Here is a 27,261-nt window from a genome sequence, read left to right on the forward strand (position 1 = left end):
CTCTGACATAGTCTCGCCAGACATCCTTCACGCTGTCTCCTCCTTCTTCGATTGTGAAGTGACTATGACCACAAATATCCTATTTAATTTGTAGTCAATTTTGACACTATAATAAATGTTTCCGACTCATATCAATGCCACATTGGCCACTTTCTAGCATTTTAAGAGCAGTCACTCTTTAAAACCGTACTGGATTTAGTGTCAAATAGCGCCAACGTGACCAAACAGCCATCATAAACAAGGCCGGTCGGTCTAACTTGCATTTGATTTTCTGCTCTAAACTCAACCATGCATTACAAAACCCTCTCTCTCTCTCTCACACACACACACACACACACACACACACACACACACACACACACACACACACACACACACACACACACACACACACACACACACACACACACACACACACACACACACACACACACACACACACACACACACACACACACACACACACAATCCAACTCCTCTCCCAATGCAGGCTCCCTAGCAACTGGTTGCTATTAGATACTGCTGGGCCTGTCACCATGGCAGCAGATTCTCCCTCATCCTCTCTGCAGTGTTACAACACACACACCACACCATTTAGCTGTGTTGTGCTGTGGAGGGTGTGTCATAAGTCCTTGAGGACTTACCCAGTCCAGCACACCTGTTGTGGACAGAATTCCAATGCAGAGAGAGAGCGAGAGGAACAGGGAGGTAAAGAGGGAGAAAGAACCATAAGGATTCAAAAGTATCACATGGTATCATACTGCATTGTATCATATTCATTCATATGAGATGCACTTTCTTGAGGCTGCTGCTGATGTACAGTTTGCTTACACTGAAATCAATTACTAGAGAGGCAGAAGTGTTTGTCTGTCTGTGTGTGTATGCTTTAGTGCTTTACTCTGATATATGAATCATTCCCTGGATCTGACACTGCAACATGCTTCACCTCAGCCCTAACTAAGGGTCATCGTAATGGAGCATATGATTTACAACCATGACTCAGTGTGAGTAGACCACACACACACAGAGAGAGGAAATGAGAAGAGAATCAAGGAAGGCTGGAGGAGAGAAGAGGTGAAGAGGAAAGACACAGGAGAAAAATTCAAGAGAGAATAGAGGAAGCAGTGCTTGTTTTCTCTCAAATAAAAGCAATGCTCTCTGATTGTTGCTATGACGACCTCTCCTCTTGATTCCTTTTCATGCTGCTCCCTCTCATCCCTCATCCCCACTGCTTTTCAGCCTGCAGGGTGAATACGTGTGTGTGTGTGTGTGTGTCTCGGTGACATACTTTTCTGAATCTCTGTCACTCAGCTCCCATAATCCCCTTCTCTCTGCACAACAGGAATCCTTCCATCCCTCCATTCTTCCATCCGTCATCCATCCATCCATCCATCCATCCATCCATCCATCCATCCATCCATCCATCCATCCATCCATCCATCTCCATCCATCCATCCATCCTCTCTCTGATGTTCATATTCTGTGTTGTTATGTGATTAGGAAAGGTAAAAAAAGGTCAACACTAAACATGACATTCCATCCCGACTTACATTATGGTTAGATGGGTTAGGTTAATAATGAAGATATATTTATATATCTTTATTTATAGATTTGCTGATCGATCACACAATAGACACACACATTCAAGCCTGAGTTTGAGCAGAAAAGCCTTGTGTTGAGCTGTGTAGGTTAGGTGACTTGTCAGTGTTTGTTGGGAGAGAACGGAAACTTTTGTGCAATCCTTTTGTTTCTTCCCCTCAATTGTCACTAATGGCACAGGAATGTCTGAGCATAAACACACAAACACAAAGATATATAGTCATTCTCTTTTACACACAGAGAGAAGGAAGAGGAGGGGGGAGAGGTGCAACTGCTGGAGAGAGAGAAAGAGAAGATAGAATCTTCTGCTTTACTGCACACACACACACGCAGGAAAACTCAGTGCACTGAAGCTCATATAGTTCATTCTCTATGTGGCCAGCAGCTACGCTCCAATACACAATTTTTTAAAAGCAAACCAGTGCGCTATTCCAAAAGCTAGGAGTACCTCTTAAAATAATATCATCTTAAATAATCCCACAGCCCCCCCCAAACTGTATCTATTTATTTAGGCTGATAGCTACTTTATTGAGGAAAAATGTACTTACTTTGACATATGGTTGTCCCGCCTAGCAATGTTAAGATTAACGCACTAACTGTAATTTGCTCTGGATAAGAGCATCTACTAAATCACTCAAATGTAAAGCTCACCGAGCCTGCAATTATGAGGCATTGGAGAGTAGAGAGGGACAGAATCTCCTATTAATTCATATTTGTTTTGAGAGAGAGAGAGAGAGAGAGAGAGAGAGAGAGAGAGAGAGAGAGAGAGAGAGAGAGAGAGAGAGATCCATGGTAGCCTACATGGAGAGCGCAGAAACCAGTGAGAGAGAGAGAGAGAGAGAGAGAGAGAGAGAGAGAGAGAGAGAGAGAGAGAGAGAGAGAGAGAGAGAGAGAGAGAAACCACATATACACTGTCAAAGATACAGAGGGGTTGGGGAGAGCAGAGGTAGTAGGCAGATTCATCCTGTAGAGATCTCTCCTCAGCCTCAGAGAGAAAAGCAGGGATATTTAAAAAAAGAGAGAAATACAGAGAAGGACATACAGATGTTTTAAGGAGAGAGAGAGATCGAAAGAATGACTATTTATGGTAGAGCTTGCCCTGAACACATAGAAAAAAAGCTGACAGAACATTCCCAGATAAAAACAACACCGTAAAAAGATCGAGGAGAGGTAAAGAGGCACAGCAGGAGAGTGAGGAAAGATCGAGAGATGCATGCAGTCAATGATACTCATCTGATGGTAAGGACTATTTCTCTGTGAGCTGCAAATGTTTGGACATAATTGCTTGAGTTTGTTTGCTAGGACATGTCTGGGTTAGACACAGACAGACACACAGAGCAGTAGAGTGAGAAGAGTGGCATCTGTGGTGTGTCACAGTGTTGTCAGCTCATACGTGTGCTGAGACTCTGGCGTGTGTGTGTGTGTGTTTGCTTGTGTGTTTTTGTGTTTGTGGTGTGTGTGTGTGTTTGCTTGTGTGTTTTTATGTTTGTGTGTGTGTGTGTGTTTTTGTGTGTTTGTGTGTGTGTTTGTGTGTGTGTGTGCGTGTGTGCGTGTGTTTGCTTGGCAGCAGGGGGATACATCTCTATTTGTATTGATCAGCACCCTCGCTTTCCCTCACTCCCTTCCTTTCCTAGACTCCCTTCCTTTCCCTCACTCCCTTCCTTTCCTAGACTCCCTTCCTTTCCCTCACTCCCTTCCTTTCCCAGACTCCCTTCCTTTCCCTCACTCCCTTACTTTCCCAGACTCCCTTCCTTTCCCTCACTGCCTTCCTTTCCCTCACTGCCTTTCCCTCACTGCCTTCCTTTTCCTCACTGCCTTCCTTTCTCTCACTGCCTTCATTTCCCTCGCTGCCTTCATTTCCCTCACTGCCTTCCTTTTCCTCACTGCCTTCCTTTCCCTCACTGCCTTCCTTTCCCTCACTGCCTTCCTTTCCCTCACTGCCATCCTTTCCCTCACTGCCTTCCTTTCCCTCACTGCCTTTCTTTCCCAGACTCCCTTCCTTTCCCTCACTGCCTTCCTTTCCCTCACTGCCATCCTTTCCCTCACTGCCTGCCTTTCCTCACTGCCTTCCTTTCCCTCACTGCCTTCCTTTCCTCACTGCCTTCCTTTCCCTCACTGCCTTCCTTTCCCTCACTGCCATCCTTTCCCTCACTGCCTTCATTTCCCTCACTGCCTTTCTTTCCCTCACTGCCTTCCTTTCCCTCACTGCCTTCATTTCCCTCACTGCCTTCATTTCCTCACTGCCTTTCTTTCCCTCACTGCCTTTCTTTCCCTCACTGCCTTCATTCCCCTCACTGCCTTCCTTTCCCTCACTGCCTTCATTTCCTTCACTGCCATCCTTTCCCTCACTGCCTTCCTTTCCCTCACTGCCTTTCTTTCCCTCACTGCCTTCATTCCCCTCACTGCCATCCTTTCCCTCACTGCCTTCCTTTCCTCACTGCCTTCCTTTTCCTCACTGCCTTCCTTTCCCTCACTGCCTTCCTTTCCCTCACTGCCTTCCTTTCCCTCACTGCCATCCTTTTCCTCATTGCCTTCCTTTCCCTCACTGCCTTTCTTTCCCAGACTCCCTTCCTTTCCCTCACTGCCTTCCTTTCCCTCACTGCCATCCTTTCCCTCACTGCCTTCCTTTCCCTCACTGCCTTCCTTTCCCTCACTGCCTTCCTTTCCCTCACTGCCTTCCTTTCCCTCACTGCCTTCCTTTCCCTCACTGCCATCCTTTCCCTCACTGCCATCCTTTCCCTCACTGCCTTCCTTTCCCTCACTGCCATCCTTTCCCTCACTGCCATCCTTTCCCTCACTGCCTTCCTTTCCCTCACTGCCTTCCTTTCCCTCACTGCCTTCCTTTCCCTCACTGCCTTCATTTCCCTCACTGCCATCCTTTCCCTCACTGCCTTCCTTTCCCTCACTGCCTTTCTTTCCCAGACTCCCTTCCTTTCCCTCACTGCCTTCCTTTCCCTCACTGCCATCCTTTCCCTCACTGCCTGCCTTTCCCTCACTGCCTTCCTTTCCCTCACTGCCTTCCTTTCCCTCACTGCCTTCCTTTCCCTCACTGCCTTCCTTTCCCTCACTGCCATCCTTTCCCTCACTGCCTTCATTTCCCTCACTGCCTTTCTTTCCCTCACTGCCTTCCTTTCCCTCACTGCCTTCATTTCCCTCACTGCCTTCATTTCCCTCACTGCCTTTCTTTCCCTCACTGCCTTTCTTTCCCTCACTGCCTTCATTCCCCTCACTGCCTTCCTTTCCCTCACTGCCTTCATTTCCTTCACTGCCATCCTTTCCCTCACTGCCTTCCTTTCCCTCACTGCCTTTCTTTCCCTCACTGCCTTCATTTCCCTCACTGCCATCCTTTCCCTCACTGCCTTCCTTTCCCTCACTGCCTTCCTTTTCCTCACTGCCTTCCTTTCCCTCACTGCCTTCCTTTCCCTCACTGCCTTCCTTTCCCTCACTGCCATCCTTTTCCTCACTGCCTTCCTTTCCCTCACTGCCTTTCTTTCCCAGACTCCCTTCCTTTCCCTCACTGCCTTCCTTTCCCTCACTGCCATCCTTTCCCTCACTGCCTTCCTTTCCCTCACTGCCTTCCTTTCCCTCACTGCCTTCCTTTCCCTCACTGCCTTCCTTTCCCTCACTGCCTTCCTTTCCCTCACTGCCATCCTTTCCCTCACTGCCATCCTTTCCCTCACTGCCTTCCTTTCCCTCACTGCCATCCTTTCCCTCACTGCCATCCTTTCCCTCACTGCCTTCCTTTCCCTCACTGCCTTCCTTTCCCTCACTGCCTTCCTTTCCCTCACTGCCTTCATTTCCCTCACTGCCATCCTTTCCCTCACTGTCTTCCTTTTCCTCACTGCCTTCCTTTCCCTCACTGCCATCCTTTCCCTCACTGCCTTCCTTTCCCTCACTGCCTTCCTTTCCCAGACTCCCTTCCTTTCCCTCACTGCCTTCCTTTCCCTCTTCCTCTCCTCTATCCCCTGTCATTCCCTTTTCTTCGCTCTCACTCTCTTTCTCTCCCATTCCTCCATGTCTCTCAATCTCTGTCAGTACGTATAGCTAGTTCAGCTACATCCCTCCTACTGCAGTCTCAGCTACAGCAAGACAACATCCCCTCCTTTCTATTCCCTTTTCCCCTTCTGATATTTCCCCCCTCCTTTCCTCTTTTCCCCTTTTCTCTCCAGTGTGTGTGTGTGTGTGTTATTTCAAACTTCCTCTGTTGTCATTACTGGTGACCACTGCCACTAGGTGATACTGGTGGTCATCAGTACACACACACACACACACACACACACACACACACACACACACACACACACACACACACACACACACACACACACACACACACACACACACACACACACACACACACACACACACACACACACACACACACACACACACACACACTTTAATTAATTGAATACACGATGAGAGTAAAGAAGAGAGAGATCAAAACTACATCAAATTAAATAGAATCCATTACTTAGCAGGGATGCAGATGAAAAGAGGAAGTAAATTGTTGATGGGGAGTTGAAAACACAGGAGGTATTCTCCTTTTAAATCCCTTCCTCTCACACTGGCTTTCTAAATGTGTTATAAACCTGACCTTGACCCATTATCTCCCCTGTCTCTCTCTCTCACAGGTAATCTCCTGAGTGTGTACAGAACCAACCCCAATACACATGTCGCCACAATGTGACAGCAACTGTCTGACCACAGAGACCGCCACCTAGACAATCCACAACACTATACATTCCTACAGCACTGTAACCTGACAACAGTAGATTCCTACAGCGCTGTAACGTTGTAACAACACTGAGTCAATCACCATTAAATTGCTGCCGCTGAATCAACGTCTCTGATTCAACTCCTATAGATCGACTCCTCTGAATCAACTCCTCTCTGCTGTGAGGATGCTGAGGGTGTCAATGGTCCTACTGAAGAGGCAGCTGATCCTGTCGGTGTGGGTGTCCAGTGCTCTAGTAGTCTATTCCCTGCCATGGCGGGTCTCCTGTCCGACAGGGTGTGTGTGTCAGATGAAGCCCTGGTTCTCCCCCCAGTCAGTGTCCTGCGAGGCTTCTACTGTGGACTGTAACAACCTGTTCCTAACCCAACTCCCCTCTCCTCTGCCCCCAGACACACACACCCTCCGTCTGCAGAGTAACCTGCTGTCTGCCCTGGAGATACCACTCTTACACACACTCCCCAACCTCACTGAGTTGGACCTGTCTCAGAACCGCTTCAGCTGTGTTAGAACCCTAACCTTAACCCAGCCCCAGGCTGCCTCCCTGCCCTCCCTACTCTCCTTGCACCTGGAGGAGAACCAGCTTTGGTTCCTGCCCCCTGCCTCCTTTTCCTCCCTGCCCGCCCTACAGGAGCTTTTCCTCAGCCACAACCGGCTGTTCTACCTGGCTCCTGGAGCATTCTCCGGCCTGGGCTTACTGCTGCGCCTGCACCTCAACAACAACCACCTGACCTCAATTGAGCCCCGCTGGTTCACTGCCCTGGCCCGCCTCCAAGTGCTGATGCTGGGGGGAAACCCAGTGGAGGTCCTCCCTGACCGGGGCTTCCAGGACCTGGGGTCTCTACACAGCCTGGTGCTGGGGGGCATGGGGCTGAAGGGGCTGACTGAGAGGGCCCTGGAGGGGCTGGACAGTCTGGAGAGCCTGTCCTTCTATGACAACCTCCTCACCACCGTCCCCACACAGGCTCTGAGGAGGATCCCGGGCCTCAAGTTCCTGGACCTGAACAAGAACCCTCTGAGTGTGGTTCAGACAGGGGACTTCAGGGACCTGGTCCACCTGACAGAGCTGGGTCTGAACAACATGGAGGAGCTGGTGGCCATCGAGAGGGCAGCCATGGAGAACCTGCCTGAGCTCACCAAGCTGGAGATCACCAACAACCCCCGGCTGTCCTACATCCACCCCCAGGCCTTCCTTCGGCTGGGCCGGCTAGAAAGTCTGATGCTCAACTCCAACGCTCTGAGCGCTCTGCACCAACACACTGTCCTGTCTCTGCCCAGCCTGAGGGAGGTCAGCCTGTACTCCAACCCCCTCCGCTGTGACTGCCTGTTCCGTTGGGTGGCTAAGGAGCAACCTCACACAGATACACAGATGCCGCAGGCTGTGAGATTTATCCAGCCTCAGGCCACGTTGTGTTCTGAGCCTCCAGAGCTGAGGGCTCGTAGTGTGAGGGAGGTGTCAATCACCGAGATGTCAGCCTCCTGCCTACCCCTCATCCCCCCTGGTATCCTTCCTCACTACATGGGGGTGAGAGAGGGGGAGAGGCTGACTCTGCACTGTCGCGCGCTGGCAGAGCCTCAGCCGACAATCTATTGGGTCACTCCTTCTGGAATGAGACTAGGATCATCCAACCACACCCACAGCACCAAGCTTGCATCCAGCCAGACATCATCTTACCATTCCCCCTCACCCAGCCGAGCATCTGGTAATGCCTCAGTCCTCACCCCTTCCTCTCCCTCCTCCACTGCCTACCGGTTACTGCCAGAGGGGACATTGGAGATTGTCATGGTGACGGCCCGGGAGGCGGGTCTGTACACCTGTGTGGCTGAAAATACACTGGGGGCCGACACTCACAGTGTGACTGTTGGGGTGCAGGGGCAAGGGAGGGGGGGTTTGAGGCGCCGGATGTTGGAGGGGAGAGGATAGGAGTTGAAGGAGAGGGTTTTGAGGGAGGTCAGGGCAAGGGTTAAGACAGCAAGCATGATGAGTAGTACACACACAAATAAGCCTAGCTATATAAATAATTGATGATATAACAACACACACACACTTCCTTGCAGTCCAACGTTTCCAAAGATAACGGGTTATAGGATAGATACGGCTACCGCTCTTGGCGGCGGTACCATTGTAGGTGGTTGTGAAGCCCGATCCGGGAACCACATGTCCTGCCGCAGCTGAATCTGGAGCAGCTTGCGGGAATTTTTTGGGAGCAATGGGGCCTGTAAATAGAACATATGACAGGGCAGTGGTGTACAATCAGATGTGTATTTATATTACAGTATATATGCATACACATTGACATTGTTCGTGTTTGTATAAAGAGGACAATCAAATTGCAGTACTGCTTTCTATCCCCAGAACCTATCCACCTAACTCTAACCCAGCGATTGAACTTCAGGAGAGGACTCTCACCCTCTTTACTCACACAAAGGCACAGGCATTTTCTAAACAGTGCCATTTTATGGTAGCCTATCCTTGCTTTCTTTGAGGTTTTGTAAGTCAAAGTGTTTAATGTGAGTAGCCCTTTCTCACTCCATCCTTTCCCTTGGCTTTCTATCACATTACTTTATTCTTCTATCCAACTGCCTGTACATACCTGCCTGTACATATCCAACTGCCTGTACATACCATGAACTAGTTTTCCTACCCAGTATACCACTTCTCTTTCAAAGATGATTTAGATGTATTAAATTCTATTTTGAGCTATTATTAAAACATTTTGGACTGATATGCTGATGGTTTGTTTTCCTGACTATTAGCCAATTCCCTTATCGCTGGAGGCATGTGCAGAGAATGCAATACATGATTCACTCTCCAAAACGGTAAGTGGACCACATTGAATTGACAACAATCTTTCTATCCATCTTCCTACAACAACTTAAATTCATATTCAATTGCATGTATACCTATACATTTCTACTGGCCATGGTTTGTATTAGCAATATGTCTGGGGTAATTAAATACAATCTCAGATCATAACACCCTACATAATTAGTATGCTGTGCCGATTCACACAAGAGTCAAAGTGATCCCGTCCAGAGCTTGTTTGGTTGGGGAGTCGAGGAGGGACGGACGTAGTCTATCGTTCCTAATCAGGTTTTACCCTGATGAACCCAGTGTCTCGGCCCTCTGGCGGAGTAGCGGTGAGCTTGCTGGGCAAAACTACAAAGTAATTTCGATGGCTATTGGGTCAAGCCACACGTGGGTTGATGTTCTGTTGGGAGATATCCTCGACGGCACTCTGAGGTTCCATGGAACAGGTGTCTCTGCAGGACTGTGCCAGGGTCCAAGTGCATGTGTTGCTTCTGCCAAGGGAACACACACAACACACTGTCAAAGATTTACTCACACACAGCAAATATGTGCATTTTGAATGTATTTGAAGAGCTCAATGTTAGTGGGGCCAATTCTTAAGAGACCATCAAGATGGCAAAGCAGTCAGACGTCTTTTGTCCTCGTCTTGTCGTGTCCCGTATATATACAGTATATATTTACTACTTTCTTCGCATACCTTTTTATATTTATTTTTATTTTCCATAAACTCATCTTCAAAACACTCTCCTGCAACTCGCCTCACCAATTTATATATATTTTTTAAAAGAAAGTATTATTTACCTTAAATCTGTAATCCTCCATAGAAGCTACCCAGAAGCTAGCCAGAAGCTAACCAGAAGCTAGCCAGAAGCTAACCAGAAGCTAGCCTGAAGCTAACCAGAAGCTAGTTAGCTTCTTTACTGACTAATCGTTAGTATTCAGCTAACCACGGTTTGTGGTCATCGGCTATCCTTTAGCTCAAAAATCTATCGCCAGTTTTGTAAGGCGTGGCTCGGACCGGAACATACCGGACCTATTTTTCTCTCCATGTCCCCGGATTTCAACCCCTAACTCTGGATTTTATACCTGGATCTCGCAGCTGATGTATTAGCTGCTATCCGTGTGACTATCTGCTTACATCGATTCCGGAGCAAACATCAATTATTCCGGAGCTAGTCAGCTGAAGAGTTCCATCAGTCACTCCTGGGCTACAATCACCTATCCGGATCCGTTTTACTACCAACGAGGAGCCCCACCGGGCCTTCACAACTGGACTACCAACGTTATCTGCCCGAGGGAGTTATCCAGCTGGCTCCTCCGTCTCGACGTTACCTGAACGCCCATCTGTGGCCCGCTTATCGTTAGCTGTCTTATCAGCTGCTATCTGAATAGACCTATCGGACAATATCTATAAAAAAAAAATATTGGGCCTCTATAACTATATATACAGTGCCTTGCAAAAGTATTCGGCCCCCTTGAACTTTGCGACCTTTTGCCACATTTCAGGCTTCAAACAAAGATATAAAACTGTATTTTTTTTGTGAAGAATCAACAACAAGTGGGACACAATCATGAAGTGGAACGACATTTATTGGATATTTCAAACTTTTTTAACAAATCAAAAACGGAAAAATTGGGCGTGCAAAATTATTCAGCCCCTTTACTTTCAGTGCAGCAAACTCTCTCCAGAAGTTCAGTGAGGATCTCTGAATGATCCAATGTTGACCTAAATAACTAATGATGATAAATACAATCCATCCATGTCTAATCAAGTCTCGGTATAAATGCACCTGCACTGTGATAGTCTCAGAGGTCCGTTAAAAGTGCAGAGAGCATCATGAAGAACAAGGAACACACCAGGCAGGTACGAGATACTGTTGTGAAGAAATTTAAAGCCGGATTTGGATACAAAAAGATTTCCCAAGCTTTAAACATCCCAAGGAGCACTGTGCAAGTGATAATATTGAAATGGAAGGAGTATCAGACAACTGCAAATCTACCAAGACCTGGCCATCCCTCTAAACGTTCAGCTCATACAAGGAGAAGACTGATCAGAGATGCAGCCAAGAGGCCCATGATCACTCTGGATGAACTGCAGAGATCTACAGCTGAGGTGGGAGACTCTGTCTATAGGACAACAATCAGTCGTATATTGCACAAATCTGGCCTTTATGGAAGAGTGGCAAGAAGAAAGCCATTTCTTAAATATATCCATAAAAAGTGTTGTTTAAAGTTTGCCACAAGCCACCTGGGAGACACACCAAACATGTGGAAGAAGGTGCTCTGGTCAGATGAAACCAAAATTGAACTTTTTGGCAACAATGCAAAACGTTAGGTTTGGTGTAAAAGCAACACAGCTCATCACCCTGAATACACCATCCCCACTGTCAAACATGGTGGTGGCAGCATCATGGTTTGGGCCTGCTTTTCTTCAGCAGGGACAGGGAAGATGGTTAAAATTGATGGGAAGATGTATGGAGCCAAATACAGGACCATTCTGGAAGAAAACCTGATGGAGTCTGCAAAAGACCTGAGACTGGGACGGAGATTTGTCTTCCAACAAGACAATGATCCAAAACATAAAGCAAAATAATCTACAATGGAATGGTTAAAAAATAAACATATCCAGGTATTAGAATGGCCAAGTCAAAGTGCAGACCTGAATCCAATCGAGAATCTGTGGAAAGAACTGAAAACTGCTGTTCACAAATGCTCTCCATCCAACCTCACTGAGCTCGAGTTGTTTTGCAAGGAGGAATGGGAAAAAATGTCAGTCACTCGATGTGCAAAACTGATAGAGACATACCCCAAGCGACTTACAGCTGTAATCGCAGCAAAAGGTGGCGCTACAAAGTATTAACTTAAGGGGGATGAATAATTTTACACCCCCAATTTTTCAGTTTTTGATTTGTTAAAAAAGTTAGAAATATTCAATAAATGTCCTTCCACTTCATGATTGTGTCCCACTTGTTGTTGATTCTTCACAAAAAAATACAGTTTTATATCTTTATGTTTGAAGCCTGAAATGTGGCAAAAGGTCGCAAAGTTCAAGGGGGCCGAATACTTTCGCAAGGCACTGTATATATTTTTTGCGAATTGGATTGATCCCCTCTACCACACGGAACCCCACTAATCCTACCGACGGAAACGCACAAGGTGGCTAAAAACAGACCTCCTCATAAGCAACTAATTGTAAAACACTGAGAAATATTGACATTTCATCAATTACATTACCCTCCCCTGGACTAGATAAAAAAAATACTAAACCCTCCAGATCACAACACTCTCTGCAGTGTCCATGTCAAGCTGCGAGGGACCTTGGAGCGGGGCACGGTGGCAGGGACAGGGGTTGTAAGATTTGGGTAGGGGTAGGGGTGGTGAAGGGTGTGGGGTTGGGGATAAGCGTGGTGTTTAGAGGTGGGGTAACTGGGGTTACAAATATCGGTGGTGTCATGGTGGGCTGTTCTAGACTCAGAAGCTGTGCTAGAGCTGAGGGTAGAGAGGTGTGGTGTGAGGGAGGTGGGTTCAAGACTCCAGGGAAGGTGTTTAGGCAGGGCAGCAGGTGTTGCAGTTTGCCTGGTGTGTTTAGGCCCAGCTGGATGGGGCAGCTTGGGAGCGGAGGAGCAGGAGGGTGTGGAGAGGTGCAGCAGATTCAAGCAGGGGCTTTAGAGGATCTTCGGGTTGAGAATCGTGCACTGGTGGAATGGGGCACTGGACCCTGGGCCGGTGGCTGTGTCCGGTGCTGGATCCTTGTGTATGAGGGCTGGGCTCGAGATCAGGACACTGGGTTTGAACGCTGGGCCTCAATCCAAAGCCTTTTCCTGGACAGATCACGACTGGTGGTTTTCTGTCTGAGATCAACTTAATGAGAAACAGACAGTCAGTCAAGTCACTGGCCATGAAGAACCACTTTGCTTTGAGAGTTTGATACAACTGCAAGTCTTGATTTCTGAAGTGATAATGAATAGCAATTGTATGCGCAACTGTGCCTGGCTGCTGATATGATTTAACATTTTATTTTGAGGATGTCGTGGTTTCAGATCATTCACAAATAAATAACATTCAGAACTTTCAGAAAAAATTGTAGAAGCATACAAGATCCTATGTCAGGTGAATTTCTTTCTATCAGCAAATAGCCTATTTCTATTCTAAATATTTAAACCTGCTGAATAAGCCCCTCTATCCATGTAATACTGCTTGTGGTTTAGTAGCCATAAACGCTAGCTCGGGATAGTTCTTACCTGGGAGACCAACAGTTGTCTTCAATTTGGTCCAAAAAAAAGAACAAATTAGATTATGAAAAAAATAAATAATCCAGTCTCCAGGCTGCCCACAATGCTGCACCTGCCAGCCCGGTGAAACTTACTTCCATGAATTTCCCGCCATTTGCAGAACGAAAAAGGAAATCGTAATGTAGCTAGCGCCCGCGAAGGTAAATGACGAACTAAAGGAAGATGGTGGGGAAAATAGACAGCATGCGACGACAGATCGTGGAGGTCAATGAAAGTATGTTGAGCATGGCAGGAAAACAGAAAAAGGTGGAAGAAGGCAATATCTATCATTACACCTGGTGAAGACCCCCAAGATTAAGCCTCGCCCTGATGATGATAAAGATAATTCTGGCACATTGGGTGTGAGTTTTTTTGGGGAGAGAATGGTGGTTCCATATGTGGTGTTAGGTTGGGTGGAGAAGAGGTGGGGTACTGCTGAGTTGGTGAAAGTAACTCGAAGTTGACTCACAATGATTTTTTGTTTTTCTACCATCCAGAGAGAGCGAGCGCTTCATACTAAATGCCTCGGGACATGTACTGTGACTTGCATTGTTCTCTGGAGCAGGGTGCCATTGAAAATAGTGATAACTGGGGTGCTGTTAAGTTGGGGAGGAGCAATTGAAATGGAAGATTCCCGGTGTCTGTGACGTCCGCCATTCAACACATCTCTGGTGGAGAGTGTGTTGAAACAGAGAAAACATTGTCTGTTCTGCTAAGTTTTGATGCAGAGTCTTTCCCTGAAAAAGTTAAGTTACAATGTGTCAGTTACACCGTGAGAACTTTTGTCCTGAACCCATTACAGTGTTTTAGGTGCCAAGCTTATGGTCATGTTGCATCAGTGTGTAGGAGGGAAATTCCTCGATGTGAGAAGTGTGCAGGAGGGCATGAGACAAATAATTGTGTAGTACTGGTAGAAGGAGGTTGTGTGTGTTAAATGTAGGGGTACCCATGGTGCTGGAGATCAGAAGTGTCCGGTGAGAGAAAAGCAGGTTGAGGTTGCTACAGAAGGTATCATATGCTGAGGCAGTGAAGACAGTAATTGTGGCAGATGGGTCCAGGGTGAGGGATCCTAAGAGGATCCCTGTGAGTAGGCCGAGGCCAATAGAGAGTGATAGGAATAACACGTAGTTCAGTAAGATTGAATTCTAAGTGTTCATAGCCATGGTTATGAACTGTGCTGCAGAAATGGTACGTAAATCACAGAAAATAGATGTTGTGGTGGCAGCAGAGAAGTACTTGGGTGTATGAGATTTAACTGCAGAAGAGTTACAAGCGTTGTTGAGCAGGAGTGTGCCATCCTCCCAGGCTGCCGGCCCGGTGTTGGAGCAGATAGGGCCAAGTAGTGGAATAGTGGTGAAGTTTTTTAATGGGTGTAGGGTTGGTTGGCAAGGCAAGTTTAATGAACGCACATTCCAGAACAGTAGGTAGAAACACAGAGCTAGATGAGAGGAATAGATTAATAGGGAGGCTGTGGATGGCCTCACACTCCGGTACAGTAGGTGGCAGTGTAGGTACCACACGGTCACAATCTGCAAATAAAAATTAAGAAGAAGCTAGCGCCCTCCCAGAAGACAGACATGTGATGTTGATTGACAGATGTTGGGTGAAGGTTGTTGTGTAATAGGTTACTTATTTAGCCTGCACTACATCACTTAAAGTTATGTAAACAATAATTTCCCAGGCAGTAGCTAGAATTAGGCGGAATAATTAATACACTTGGATGCTCTGTTGCGGTTGTAGCCTACTGCTCTTGCAACAAGTCAATTTGATGGAAACCTCTTTGGTGGGAAAATGTGCATATTGGTTTTATGCATATTTTTGAATATTCACATGAAAATCTGTCGACAATTGGATGGAAACCTAGCTAGTGAAAAGAAGGAAGCCTGTACAGAATACACATATTCCAAAACATACATCCTGTTTGCAACAACGCACTAAACTAATACTGCAAAAAATGTGGCAAAGCAATTCACTTTGCGTTCTGAATAGAAAATGTTTTGATTGGGGAAAATCCAATACATTGCATTACTGTGTACCACTCTCCATATTTTCAAGCATAGTGGTGGCTGCATCATGTTTTGGGTAAGCTTGTCATGGACTAGAGAGTTTTTCAGGATGAAAAAGAAACAGAATGGAGCTAAGCACAGGCAAAATCCTAGAGGAAACCCTGGTTCAACCTGCTATCAACCAGACACTGGGAATGAACTTTTCAGCAGGACAATAACCTAAAACACAAGGCCAAATGGAGTTGCTTACCAAGAACACTGTGAATGTTCCTGAGTGGCCGAGTTACAGTTTTGACTTAAATCTACGGCATGACTTGAAAATGGTTGTCTAGCAATGATCAACCACAAATTTGACAGAACTTGAAACATTTTGAAAAGAATAATGGGCAAATGTTGCACAATCCAGGTGTGGAAAGCTCTTAGTGACTTACTCAGAAAGACTCATAGCTGTAATCGCTGACAAAGGTGCTTCTACAAATAATTGACTCAGGGGTGTGACTACTTATGTAAATGAAATATTTCTGTATTTCATTTTTCAATACATTTTCAAACATTTCTAAAATCATGTTTTCACTTTGTCATTATGGGGTTTTGTGTGTAGATGGATAAGAATGTGTGTACATGGAGAAAAATAACATTTAATCAATTTTGAATTCAGGCTATAACAAGAAAGTTGGAATAAGTCAAGGGATATGAATATTTTCTTAAGACACTGTATTTGAGATGGAGCACTGTTAACTTAAATTGCTTACCTTTCACTCAAAATTGGAGAACCAGTTATTTGCAAAACTGGAATATACTAATGTTCAATAAAACATGGTGGCACAATTCACTTTTAGGTCAAGAGTTCAAGACTATCTTGTGGAATTATGTTTATTTTGATGTCTTTTAATTTCGGTCACAATGAACATTTAATAAAGTCTTTATTTGTAAAACTATGCTGAACAAAATGGAAACATACATGTTCTTTGTGAGTCTTGGTAAAAAGGCCCTCTGTGTGTGAGGAAGAAAGAGAAATTGAAACTGTTTCTGAGCTTTGTTGATAAAGACCAGTTGAGATGCGAACAACTCAGTTCCTGCATCAACTCTTGTGTCTGGGCTCCCAATAAAAGTAATAAACTTTGCCTGAGTTTCTACAGGCAGCCCAATTCAAATCTTTTGCCAATTATTTGCATATCTGATACCCATCTGCTCTTATACCTAATGGGTAAACAGAAAAAAACACATGGAACCTGATCTTTGACTTCCGATTTATAACACCTCCATATGTGGATCTGAATCCTGTAACAAACCTAATCCTCCATGTGACCTTAACGTGGATGCTCAGATCAGATATATTTGCTCTGAAGTGTTTTTTTCCTTCTTTTTCACATGAGCATTACATATGTGTACTACTTTAAATCAAATCTTATTGGTCACATACACATGGTTAGCAGACGTAAATGTGAGTGCAGCGAAATGCGTGTGCTTCTAGTTCTGACAGTGCACTAACATCTAACAATTCCCCACAACTACCTAATACACATAAATCTAAAGGGGTGAATGAGAATATGCACATATAAATATATGGATGAGCGACAGCCGAGCGGCATAGGCAAGGTGCAATAGATGGTATAAAGTACAGTATATACAGTTGAAGTCGGAAGTTTACATACACCTTAGCCAAATAACTCAGTTTTTCACAATTCCTGACATTTAATCCAAGTACAAATTCCCTGTCAGAGGTCAATTAGGATCACCACTTTATTATAAGAATGTGAAATATCAGAATAATATTAGAGAGAATGATTTATTTCAGCTTTTATTTCTTTCATCACATACCCAGTGGGTCAGAAGTTGACACACACTCAATTCGTATTTGATAGTATTGCCTTTAAATTGTTTAACTTGGGTAAAACGTTTCGGGTAGCTTTCCACAATAAGTTGGGTGAATTTTGGTCCATTACTCCTGACAGAGCTGGTGTAACTGAGTCAGGTTTGTAGGCCTCCTTGCTCACACACGCTTTTTCAGTTCTGCCCACATATCTTCTGTAGGATTGAGGTCAGGGCTTTGTGATGGCCACTCCAATACCTTGACTTTGTTGTCCTTAAGCCATTTTGCCACAACTTTGGAAGTATGCTTGGGGTCATTGTCCATTTGGAAGACCCATTTGCGACCAAGCTTTAACTTCCTAACTGATGTCTTGAGATGTTGCTTCAATATATCCACGTAATTTTCCTGCCTCATGATGCACCAGTCCCTCCTGTAGCAAAGCACTACCACAGCATGATGTTGCCTCCCCCGTACTTCACGGTTGGGATGGTGTTCTTCAGTTGAGAGCCTAGCAGTAGCCATACCGGGCTGTGGTACAGTCCAACAGAATGCTCTCGATTATGCATCTGTAAAAGTTTCAGGGTTTTGGGTGACAAGCAAAATTTATACAGCCTCCTGAGGTTGAAGAGGGGCTGTTGCGCCTTCTTCACCACACCGTCTGTGGACCATTTCAGTTTGTGATGTGTATGCCGAGGAACTTAAAACTTTCCACCTTCTCCACTGCTGGCCCTTTGATAGGGGGGTGCTCCCTCTGCTGTTTACTGAAGTCCACAATCATCTCTTTTGTTTTGTTGACGTTGAGTGAGAGATTGTTTTCCTGACACCACACTCTGAGTGCACTCACCTCCCCCTGTAGGCTGTCTTGTCATTGTTGGTGATCACACACACTACTGTTGTGTCGTCTGCAAACTTGATGATTGAGTTGGAGGCGTGCATGGCCACACAGTCGTGGGTGAACAAGGAGTACAGGAGGGGGCTGAGCACACACCCTTGTTGGGCCCCAGTGTTGAGGGTCAACGAAGTGGAGATGTTGTTTAATTCCTTCACCACCTGGGGGCAGCCCGTCAGAAAGTTCAGGACCCAATTGCACAGGGAAAGGTTGAGACCCAGGGACTCCAGCTTGATGATGAGCTTGGAGGGTACTATGGTGTTGAATGCTGAGCTGTAGTCAATGAACAGCATTCTTACATAGGTAATCCTCTTGTCCAGATGGGATAGGGCAGTGTGATGGTGATTGCATCGTCTGTGGACCTGTTGGGGCGGTATGCAAACTAAAGTGGGTCTAGGGTGGCCGGTAAGGTGGAGGTGATATGATTCTTGACTAGTCTCTCAAAGCAATTCATGATGCCAGAAGTGAGTGCTATAGGGCGATAGTCATTTAGTTCAGTTAACCTCTTCCTCCTACCCCCTAATTTTTCGAACATTCTGTTAAAAATCGCGCAACATTTCAGCGCCCTGCTACTCATGCCAGGAATATAGTATATGCATATGATTAGTATGTGTGGATAGAAAACACTCAGATGTTTATAAAACTGGTTAAATCATGGCTGTGGCTATAACAGAACGTGAGTTTCATCGAAAAGTGCAGGAAAACCTGATCACTGAAAATGGAAATAAATATCCTTGCGCTACTTCCAGGAATTGTTCAAAGTGAACCGAATTACATGAGACCGAGGTTTCAGCGCCTACAGCTTCCACACGTTGTCTAGAGTCTTGTCATTTGATTCAGCTTTGATTCTTGGTCTAACTGGTTCAAGGGAACTCCTTCCCTCTGGTTTCCGACCTAATATTTTGGTCGAGCTCTCTCCGGACATGTTTTTCCATACGACACCTATAGAATTTACATCGCCTCCTGATGAATGTTATCGCTTATTAACGTGTACTAATACCTAAAGTTGCATTACAAAAGTATTTCGAAGTGTTTTGTGAAAGTTTATCGTCGACTTTTTGAATTTAAAAAAATGACGTTACGTTATGAAACGCAATTTTTTCCGTTTATCACACAGTCTACATAGAACGATATCTAGGCTATATATGGACCGATTTAAATCGGAAAAAAAGACCCAATAGTGATTATGGGATATCTAGGAGTGCCAACAAAGAAGATGGTCAAAGGTAATGAATGTTTTATATTTTATTGTGCGGTTTGTGTAGCGCCGAATATGCTAATTATTTTGTTTACTTCCCCTGCGGGTCTTTTGTGGTGTTACATGCTATCAGATAATAGCTTCTCATGCTTTCGCCGAAAAGCATTTTAAAAATCTGACTTGTTGCCTGGATTCACAACGAGTGTAGCTTTAATTCAATACCCTGCATGTGTATTTTAATGAACGTTTGAGTTTTAACTAATACTATTAGCATTTAGCGTAGCGCATTTGCATTTCCAGAGCTCTAGATGGGACGACTGCATGCCAGGTAGGAGCAAGAGGTTAACTTTGTCTTCTTGGGTACAGGAACAATGGCGGCCATCTTGAAGCATGTGAGGACAGCAGAATGAGATAGAGAGTGATTGAATATGTTTGTAAACACACCAGCCAGCTGGTCTGCACATTCTCTGAGGACGCAGAAGGGATTTAAATGTTTTACTCACGTCGGCCACGGAGGAGAGGGAGGGGCGCAGTTCTTGTTAGTGGGCCATGACGGTGGCACTGTATTATCCTCAAAGCGGGCAAAGAAGGTGTTTAGTTTGTCTGGAAGTGTGACGTCGGTGTGCGTGACGTGCCTGGTTTCTTTTTGTAGTCCGTGATTTCCTGTGGACCCTACCATATACGTCTCATGTCTAAGCCATTGAATTGACTCCACTTTGTCCCTGTACCGGGATTTCACTTGTTTGATTGCCTTGCGGAGGGAATAACTACACTGTTTATATTCAGCCACATTCCCAGACCTCTTTCCATGGTTAAATGCGGTGGTTCGAGCTTTTAGTTTTGTGCGACCGGAACATATCCGACCGGATCATATCCCAGTCCACGTGATCAAAAGCGTGGATTCCGATTGGTCAGACCAGCGTTGAATGGTTCTAGTCACTGGTACATCCTGTTTAAGTTTCTGCCTATAAGACGGTAGGAGCAAGATGGCGTCGTGGTTGGATTTGCCGAAGGGAGGTCGGGGGAGGGCTTTGTATGCATCGCAGAAGTTAGAGTTGCAGTGATTGAGTGTATTACCAACGCAAGTACTGCAATCAATATGCTCATAGAATTTAGGTAGCCTTATTCTCATATTTGCTTTGTTAAAATTCCCAGCTACAATAAATGCAGCCTCAGGATATATGGTTTCCAGTTTACATAGACATTTCTTGAGGGCCCTCGTGGTGTCTGCGTGAGGGGGAATGTACACAGCTGTAGCGATAATTGACGAGAATTCTCCTGGGAGGTAATAAGACAGGCATTTGTTTGTAAGGAATTCTAAGTCGGGTGAGCAGAAGGACTTGAGTTCCTGTATGCTGTTATGATTACACCTTGAGCCATTAATCATGAAGCATACACCCCCACACTTCCTCTTCCCAGAGAGGTGTTTATCTCTGTTGACATGATGCATGGAGAAGCCCGGTGTCTGATCCGATTCAGACAACATATCCTGAGAAAGCCATGTTTCCGTGAAACAGAGAACATTACAATCTCTGATGTCTCTTTGAAAGGCAACCCTTTCTCGAATTTCGTCTACCTTGTTGTCAAGACTGGACATTGCCGAGTAGTATACTCGGGAGCGGTGGGAGATGTGCACGTCTACGGAGCCTCACCAGGAGGCCGCTCCGTCTGCCCCTTCTGCGGCGCCGTTGTTTTGGGTCGGCTTCTGGGATAAGATCCATTGTCCTGGGTGGTGGTCCAACAGAGGATCCACTTCTGGAAAGTCAGGGTAGCCTAGTGGTTAGAGCATTGGACTAGTAACCGAAAGGTTGCAAGTTCAAATCCCCGAGCTGACAAGGTACAAAATCTGTCGTTCTGCCCCTGAACAGGCAGTTAACCCACTATTCCTAGGCTGTCATTGAAAATAAGAATTTGTTCTTAACTGACTTGCCTAGTAAAATAAAATAAATAAAAAATATTCCTGGTTGGTAAGTTGACTTTGCTCTTGTATCCAATAGCTCTTCCCGGCTGTGAGTAATGAGACAAGATTTCCTGGGGGTAACAATGTAAGAAATAATACATAAAATACTGTAGTTTCCTAAGGACTCAGAGGCCTCATCAGTGGGGTCGTGTTCCCCTGCTCATCGACTGTGTCATCGACTGACAGATTTCTAGCACATATTTATTTATCCTTTATTTAATAGGCAAGTCAGTTAAGAACAAGTTCTTATTTACAATGACGGCCTACCCCGGCCAAACCCTAACACAGACAACGTTACGCCGCCTTATGGGACTCCCAATTACAGCTGGTTGTGATACAGCCTGGTTTCAAACCAGGGTCTGTAGTGACACCTCTAGCACTAAGGTGCAGTGCATTAGACCGCTGTGCAACTCCGGAGCCCTATATAGTTAGCTAATACATAAAATACCTATCCAGGCGTTGTAAGATCTGTCAGGAGTCAGCAACGCCTGGGCAGAGGAACACGTCCTGTGACTGACTAAAATAACAATTTAAATATGGGTCACATGTAAAAAATCTGATTTGGGTCCTTAGGGTAGCAGTGTAAACACAGCCTTGGTTATTATTTCAACTGAAAAACACAATTATGATCATCACATTCCACCTCAAAGAGCTTTTGTGCCCTCTTGTGGAGAAACAAAAACCACCATTTCACTCACTGGAAAGGGTGTAGGCTAGACTAGAATTTGGGTCACCGGGGATAAATTACATCACCTTTATCCAGATTAAGAGAGATTTTGTGACAGTGTATTGCATTTTTGTGCATTTGACATATTCTTAACTCTGTAACCTGTGCTATCAATTCAGTCTGTTACTGTGATTTGCACACTTAAATTACGTGGATAAATAGTTCCTTGTGTTTGCACTAAAAACAAATGTGGTGTTCATAGTATTTACATGAATATTTGATCCTGGAGAGAGGGAAGGACTGAGGGGGAGATGAGAGATGGTAGCTAAAATAACTACGGTCAGTCAGGTGAATGAGTTTATCTTGACATCTTTATTCCTGCCCTGCTGTACATTTGCTATTTTGTTAGAGTAAATACATCTTAAATAGTTCAAACAGTTGATATTTTCACAATCAAACTTCCAAACCCACGTCCTCTCTCGCTTGTTCAAACTAGTTTTACAGGGAGAAGCAAGCCCTTTATGTGATTTCAGGACTTGGGCAAACCCCCCCAATGTCCATGTTTTTGTCCCCAAAACTCTCCCCTCCTTTCAGACATGATTACCAGTGGCCTGCTGGTCTTGTATTCCACTTGACGACAACTGATGTCCAGTTCGTAAGAATTTACCTTTAGATGTGTGTCCATCACTGCCTGTCAGTCAGTGTACAATATAGTACAGACAGACAAGGGAAATGGTAGAAAATAATTAACTGGCATATTACTGGCAACTATAGTTCAGACAACTGTACAGTACATGTCTTCTATCACCAGAGGTCCACCTGATACACAAGTTACATAGCATGTCTGATTTGTTTAACGTTACCCAGTAGATCACTATGTGGATAAAGATTTAAGATTGGTTATTTATTTTCCTAAGTACAGAACAGATTTACTTTATACGGTTATGGAGTGCCATATATTAATAGAACAATATTTTCTGTTTAAAATGCATCTTTTTTCACAGTTTGATCAGTTTGACCCCCCCCCCCCACCTCATTTTTTTGTTTGAGAATCCACCTATACAAAAGGTCAACATCGTCCCTGTCTTGGAATCCCTCAGAGCTCCAGAATATAATCTGTGGTCCACACAATGCAGTGGAGAGGTTATATCCAGACAGAGCCAGAATAAGTGTAGTGGCTGTCATCTGAGGTTACGGTACCAAGCCTGTGCGCAGTGTCTTCATCCTTCGACCACAGCCCACCTCCATGACAGTTTGTCCATTCCCTGGATCCAAGGGGTCATATGAAGGGTAGCAAACCAGGAAAGGTGACAGGATCTGGGGGAGTCTTGCCTGACTGCAGGGCCCTCTCATGGTAGAGGGTGCAGGTTAAAAAGCCCTTATATGCCAACAGGTGTTATTGTGTTCAGGCAAGATAGGGGGTAACTCAGCAGAGTGTTTGTTGGAGGGGGGGGGAGCTCCTGGAAAACCACATACAAGAGCACGTACTGTACGTATACTAAGGAACACCACTCACATGTATGATAGCAGCAAAAAGTCAGAGTGAACTTAAGCATTTCTAGAAACAAAATAAAAATTATTATTTTCCAACATTTAGGTCTGTCTTCTATACAAGAGGTCAAGGGGTGTTGACTTGGCTTTGACAGAAGTCTAATGAGGCATCACAATGTTCTACTGGGTCACTGTGGCTGAACTGTGGGGATAAGTACCTTCAAAAACAAGAGGAGGAAATCAAAATAAAGTGGCCCTTTTACAGTAAAAAAAAAAACCCAGAACACTTAATGAATTAAGATTGGAGCCATTTAACATACTTAGTTTAGACTAAAACACAAACAATCTAACTATTCAGACAGGGCATGCAGTACAAAACCACATCTGGTTGGAGTGTTTCAGAGTTTGTTTGTGCTCCTTCTCTCCCTCCAGCCATGAGGAAAACCTTCTCCAACTGCCAGAAGTCATTCACAACAACAGTTATCCACAGAGGAAAGCAGACACAGACCACCACAGAAAAACTTGCTTCTGACAAACTTACTGCTCTAACATGTACAAGGCATGAAGTACTAGCTAACAAATAAGGCAAGTTAAACAGGACCAAGCAGTGTTCATTTGTATTGTCAGCCCTATGCTGATGTTAGTGTTGTAGAGAGCACAAAAGCTAGTAGTCCTACCTACGCCATTCAATATTGAGAAATATTACGAGAACTGAAATGAATCATTTTCCCCCGCTGACTTTTCTTTCAATAGAAGTTGGCTCAGACATGGCGATCTTAAATCAAATGATCTTCTCGGGGAACCAAATATCTTTCTGAGGCGGTAATAGTGAGTAGAATGAGAGAGAAGGTTACTGTGGCCAAACAACCAGTTTTATCCCGCATATTAGCAGTAATTTAAGGCAGGTCTTGTGCATTACAATCTGTGAAATTGAAATTCTGTCATTCTATCTTATGTTCCAGGATCAAAAAGGTGAGTAATTCCTATTTCCTGAGCCTTAATAAAAACCCAGGGAAGACGGATACCTGCCATCTACAACTGGCAAACTATACTAAACACCATGAAGCCATTTAAGCAAAGGAACTTGAAAGAAATTAATGCCACCGGTAATCAAGCTCAAAGCATATTTTGTTCAACTTCCTTGAAAAGCTGTGCAAGAATCTTTCACTGCATAACCATTCCATGATAAATAAAATGGCACTGCATGGACCAAGCACTGACTTTAGTCTCTCAGCCTCCAACCACAATTCAGCCCAACCTTGAAGGCAACAGAAAGTAAAACATCACTCATGTATAACTCACTTCTCCACCCAAGACAGATCTTAAAATGGCAACCTCCCATCACACAAAATAAACATCCTGACTTACTTTACAGCGCTGAGCATGACCACCTTCAATCACAACAAAAATCACATAGCAAAAAGAATGTGTTTAAGAAGAAAAGGAAGTTAGGTTCGACGGCTGGACTAACCGTAAAAAAAGGCACCATTCCTATGTGGTGTGTCTTGTATCATGCTCTCATGTCCCCGACTTGTATCCATAATAATAAGGTTTCTGCAGAGCCCCTCTAGAGTGGAACAGGGAGGCTGGGGGAGGTTAATTAGGCATGGGGATATAGGCAACTACTTTCCACTCTTTTCACGGGTTCAAATGTAAAAATCTGTGTTTTGAGGTGTGAGGAGGTGGTGGGGGGGGGGGACTCACCAGGGGTTGGTGACCCTCCCCCCTTTAAGACCAGTGTTGAGACTGTTAAACAATAACTTCGCAGGAACTCATTGGAGATGCTCGGCATGATCACACTGGAGAAAAACAGTCATTAGTGGTGTTGCTCTGGCAGACATGGACTCAAAAAGAGGGGACAGAAAGCCTAGTCTAGACGAGACTAGCATGGCACAGCCTGGCAGGGGCAAGGTACTCCTCTCCCAAATGTCTATGGTACACAGATAGCTTGGTGATACATCTGCTTGCTCTGCCTTTCTTTGACCGTCCTCTTTAGTTTGTTGTTGTTGTTTCAGCTTCCACCGTCAGTCTTCAAGTCCATGCTGCCACTATGCGCCATAGGTCCACTCCTCACCGCCAATTGGTGAGCTGTGGGAGAGAAGGATAAATTATTAAGACATTGTGTAAGGACTCAGTGTCTCTGCTGTGAATAAATGAATCAAATGTATTTTAAAGTCATTTTAACAAATTGGCAGTTGTCAAAGTACTATAGAGATACCCAGCCTAAAACCCCGATGAGCAAGCAATGAAGAAGCACAGTGGTTGTGAAAAACCTAGAAAGGCAGGAACCTAGAAAGAAACCTAGAGAGGAACCAGGCTCTGAGGGGGGCCAGTTCTCTTCTGGCTGTGCCAGATAAACTGTTGTTGTTGATTATTCTTGAGATCAGATATGGGCAGTATTTAAATTACTTTTGAGTATTTTGTATTACACAGGGCTGAACTATACTACAATGATTTTGTAACCAGATGCATTCGAGAGCTATAATATATATATATATATATATATATATATATATATAGTATATATATAGTTCACAATTGTGTGTGCCCCCTTTCACCCTTCATTCGTATAATAAGTCTGATTGCACTATGGTGTGATCAAAGTGTCTGCTAAATTAATTAAATACAAATGTAAAAACAAACAACTGCAAAGTATGCTGAGTATTATTCTAATGAGCTCCACCCCAAAACAAGGCCAAATAATAATACAGTGTGCTTTGCAGTTCATTTTCACATACACATTTAGGATATGTATGTACCATTCTTAACCACAGTGACTTACAGTCAAGTGTGTTCAACTAAGGTAGATAAACAATAACAACTGACCTAGAATATGTGGACAGCTACAAATACCTAGGTGTCTGGTTAGACTAAACTCTCCTTCCAGACTCACATCTCCAATCCAAAATTAAATCTAGAATCGGCTTCCTATTTCGCAACTAAGCCTCCTTCACTCATGTCGCCAAACATGCCCTTGTAAAACTGACTATCCTACCAATCCTAGACTTCGGAGACGTCATCTACAAAATAGCCTCCAACACTCTACTCAGCAAATTGGATGCAGTCTATCATAGTGCCATCCATTTGTCACCAAAACCCCATATACTACCCACCACTGCGATCTGTATGTTCTCGTTGGCTGGCCCTCACTACATATCCATCACCAAACCCACTGGCTCCAGGTCATCTATAAATCTTTGCTAGGTAAAGCTCAGCCACATCTCAGCTCAATGGTCACCATAGCAACATCCACCCGTAGCACGCGCTCCAGAAGGTATATTGCACTGGTCATCCCCAAAGCCAACACTTCCTTTGGCCGCCTTTCCTTCCAGTTCTCTAATGCTAATGACTGAAACAAATTGCAAAAATCTCTGAAGCTGGAGTCTTATATCTCCCTCTCGAACTTTAAGCATCAGCTGTCAGAGCAGCTTACAGATCACTGTACTTGAACACAGCCAATCTGTAAATAGCCTATCCAACTACCAAACTACCTCATCCTCATATTATTACTTACCCTCTTGCTCCTTTGCACCCCAGTATCTCTACTTGCACTTCAACATCTATCACTCCAGTATTAATGCTAAATTGTAATTATTTTCACCTCAATGGCCTATTTATTGCCTACCTCCCTACTCTTCTACATTTGCACACACAGTACATAGATCTTCTCTGTTATTGACTGTACACTTGTTTATGTGTAACTCTGTTGCTTTTGTCGCACTGCTTTGCTTTTATCTTGCCCAGGTCGCAGTTGTAAATGAGAACTTGTTCTCAACTGGCCTACCTGGTTAAATAAAGGTGAAATAAAAATATCAGTCAT

General features: G+C 44.7%; 1 protein-coding gene across 1 annotated transcript; it reads left to right on the plus strand.

Annotated features, from left to right (window-relative positions):
- The first annotated feature begins 2,537 nt into the window (after positions 1-2,537).
- lrrn2 (leucine rich repeat neuronal 2) lies at positions 2,538-9,060 on the plus strand. The gene is made up of 2 exons (XM_046294181.1): positions 2,538-2,838; positions 6,234-9,060. Exon 2 carries the CDS (start codon positions 6,504-6,506, stop codon positions 8,256-8,258), a length of 1,755 nt encoding a protein of 584 aa, XP_046150137.1. The 5' UTR covers positions 2,538-2,838; positions 6,234-6,503; the 3' UTR covers positions 8,259-9,060.
- The last annotated feature ends 18,201 nt before the right edge of the window (positions 9,061-27,261 follow it).

Source organism: Oncorhynchus gorbuscha, linkage group LG02, assembly GCF_021184085.1.
Source record: "Oncorhynchus gorbuscha isolate QuinsamMale2020 ecotype Even-year linkage group LG02, OgorEven_v1.0, whole genome shotgun sequence".
NCBI classification, from domain to species: domain Eukaryota; kingdom Metazoa; phylum Chordata; class Actinopteri; order Salmoniformes; family Salmonidae; genus Oncorhynchus; species Oncorhynchus gorbuscha.

What these genes read in the sequence shown, in the direction of transcription:
- lrrn2 (XM_046294181.1), top strand. Translation starts at nt 6,504, where the DNA reads ATGCTGAGGGTGTCAATGGTCCTACTGAAGAGGCAGCTGATCCTGTCG.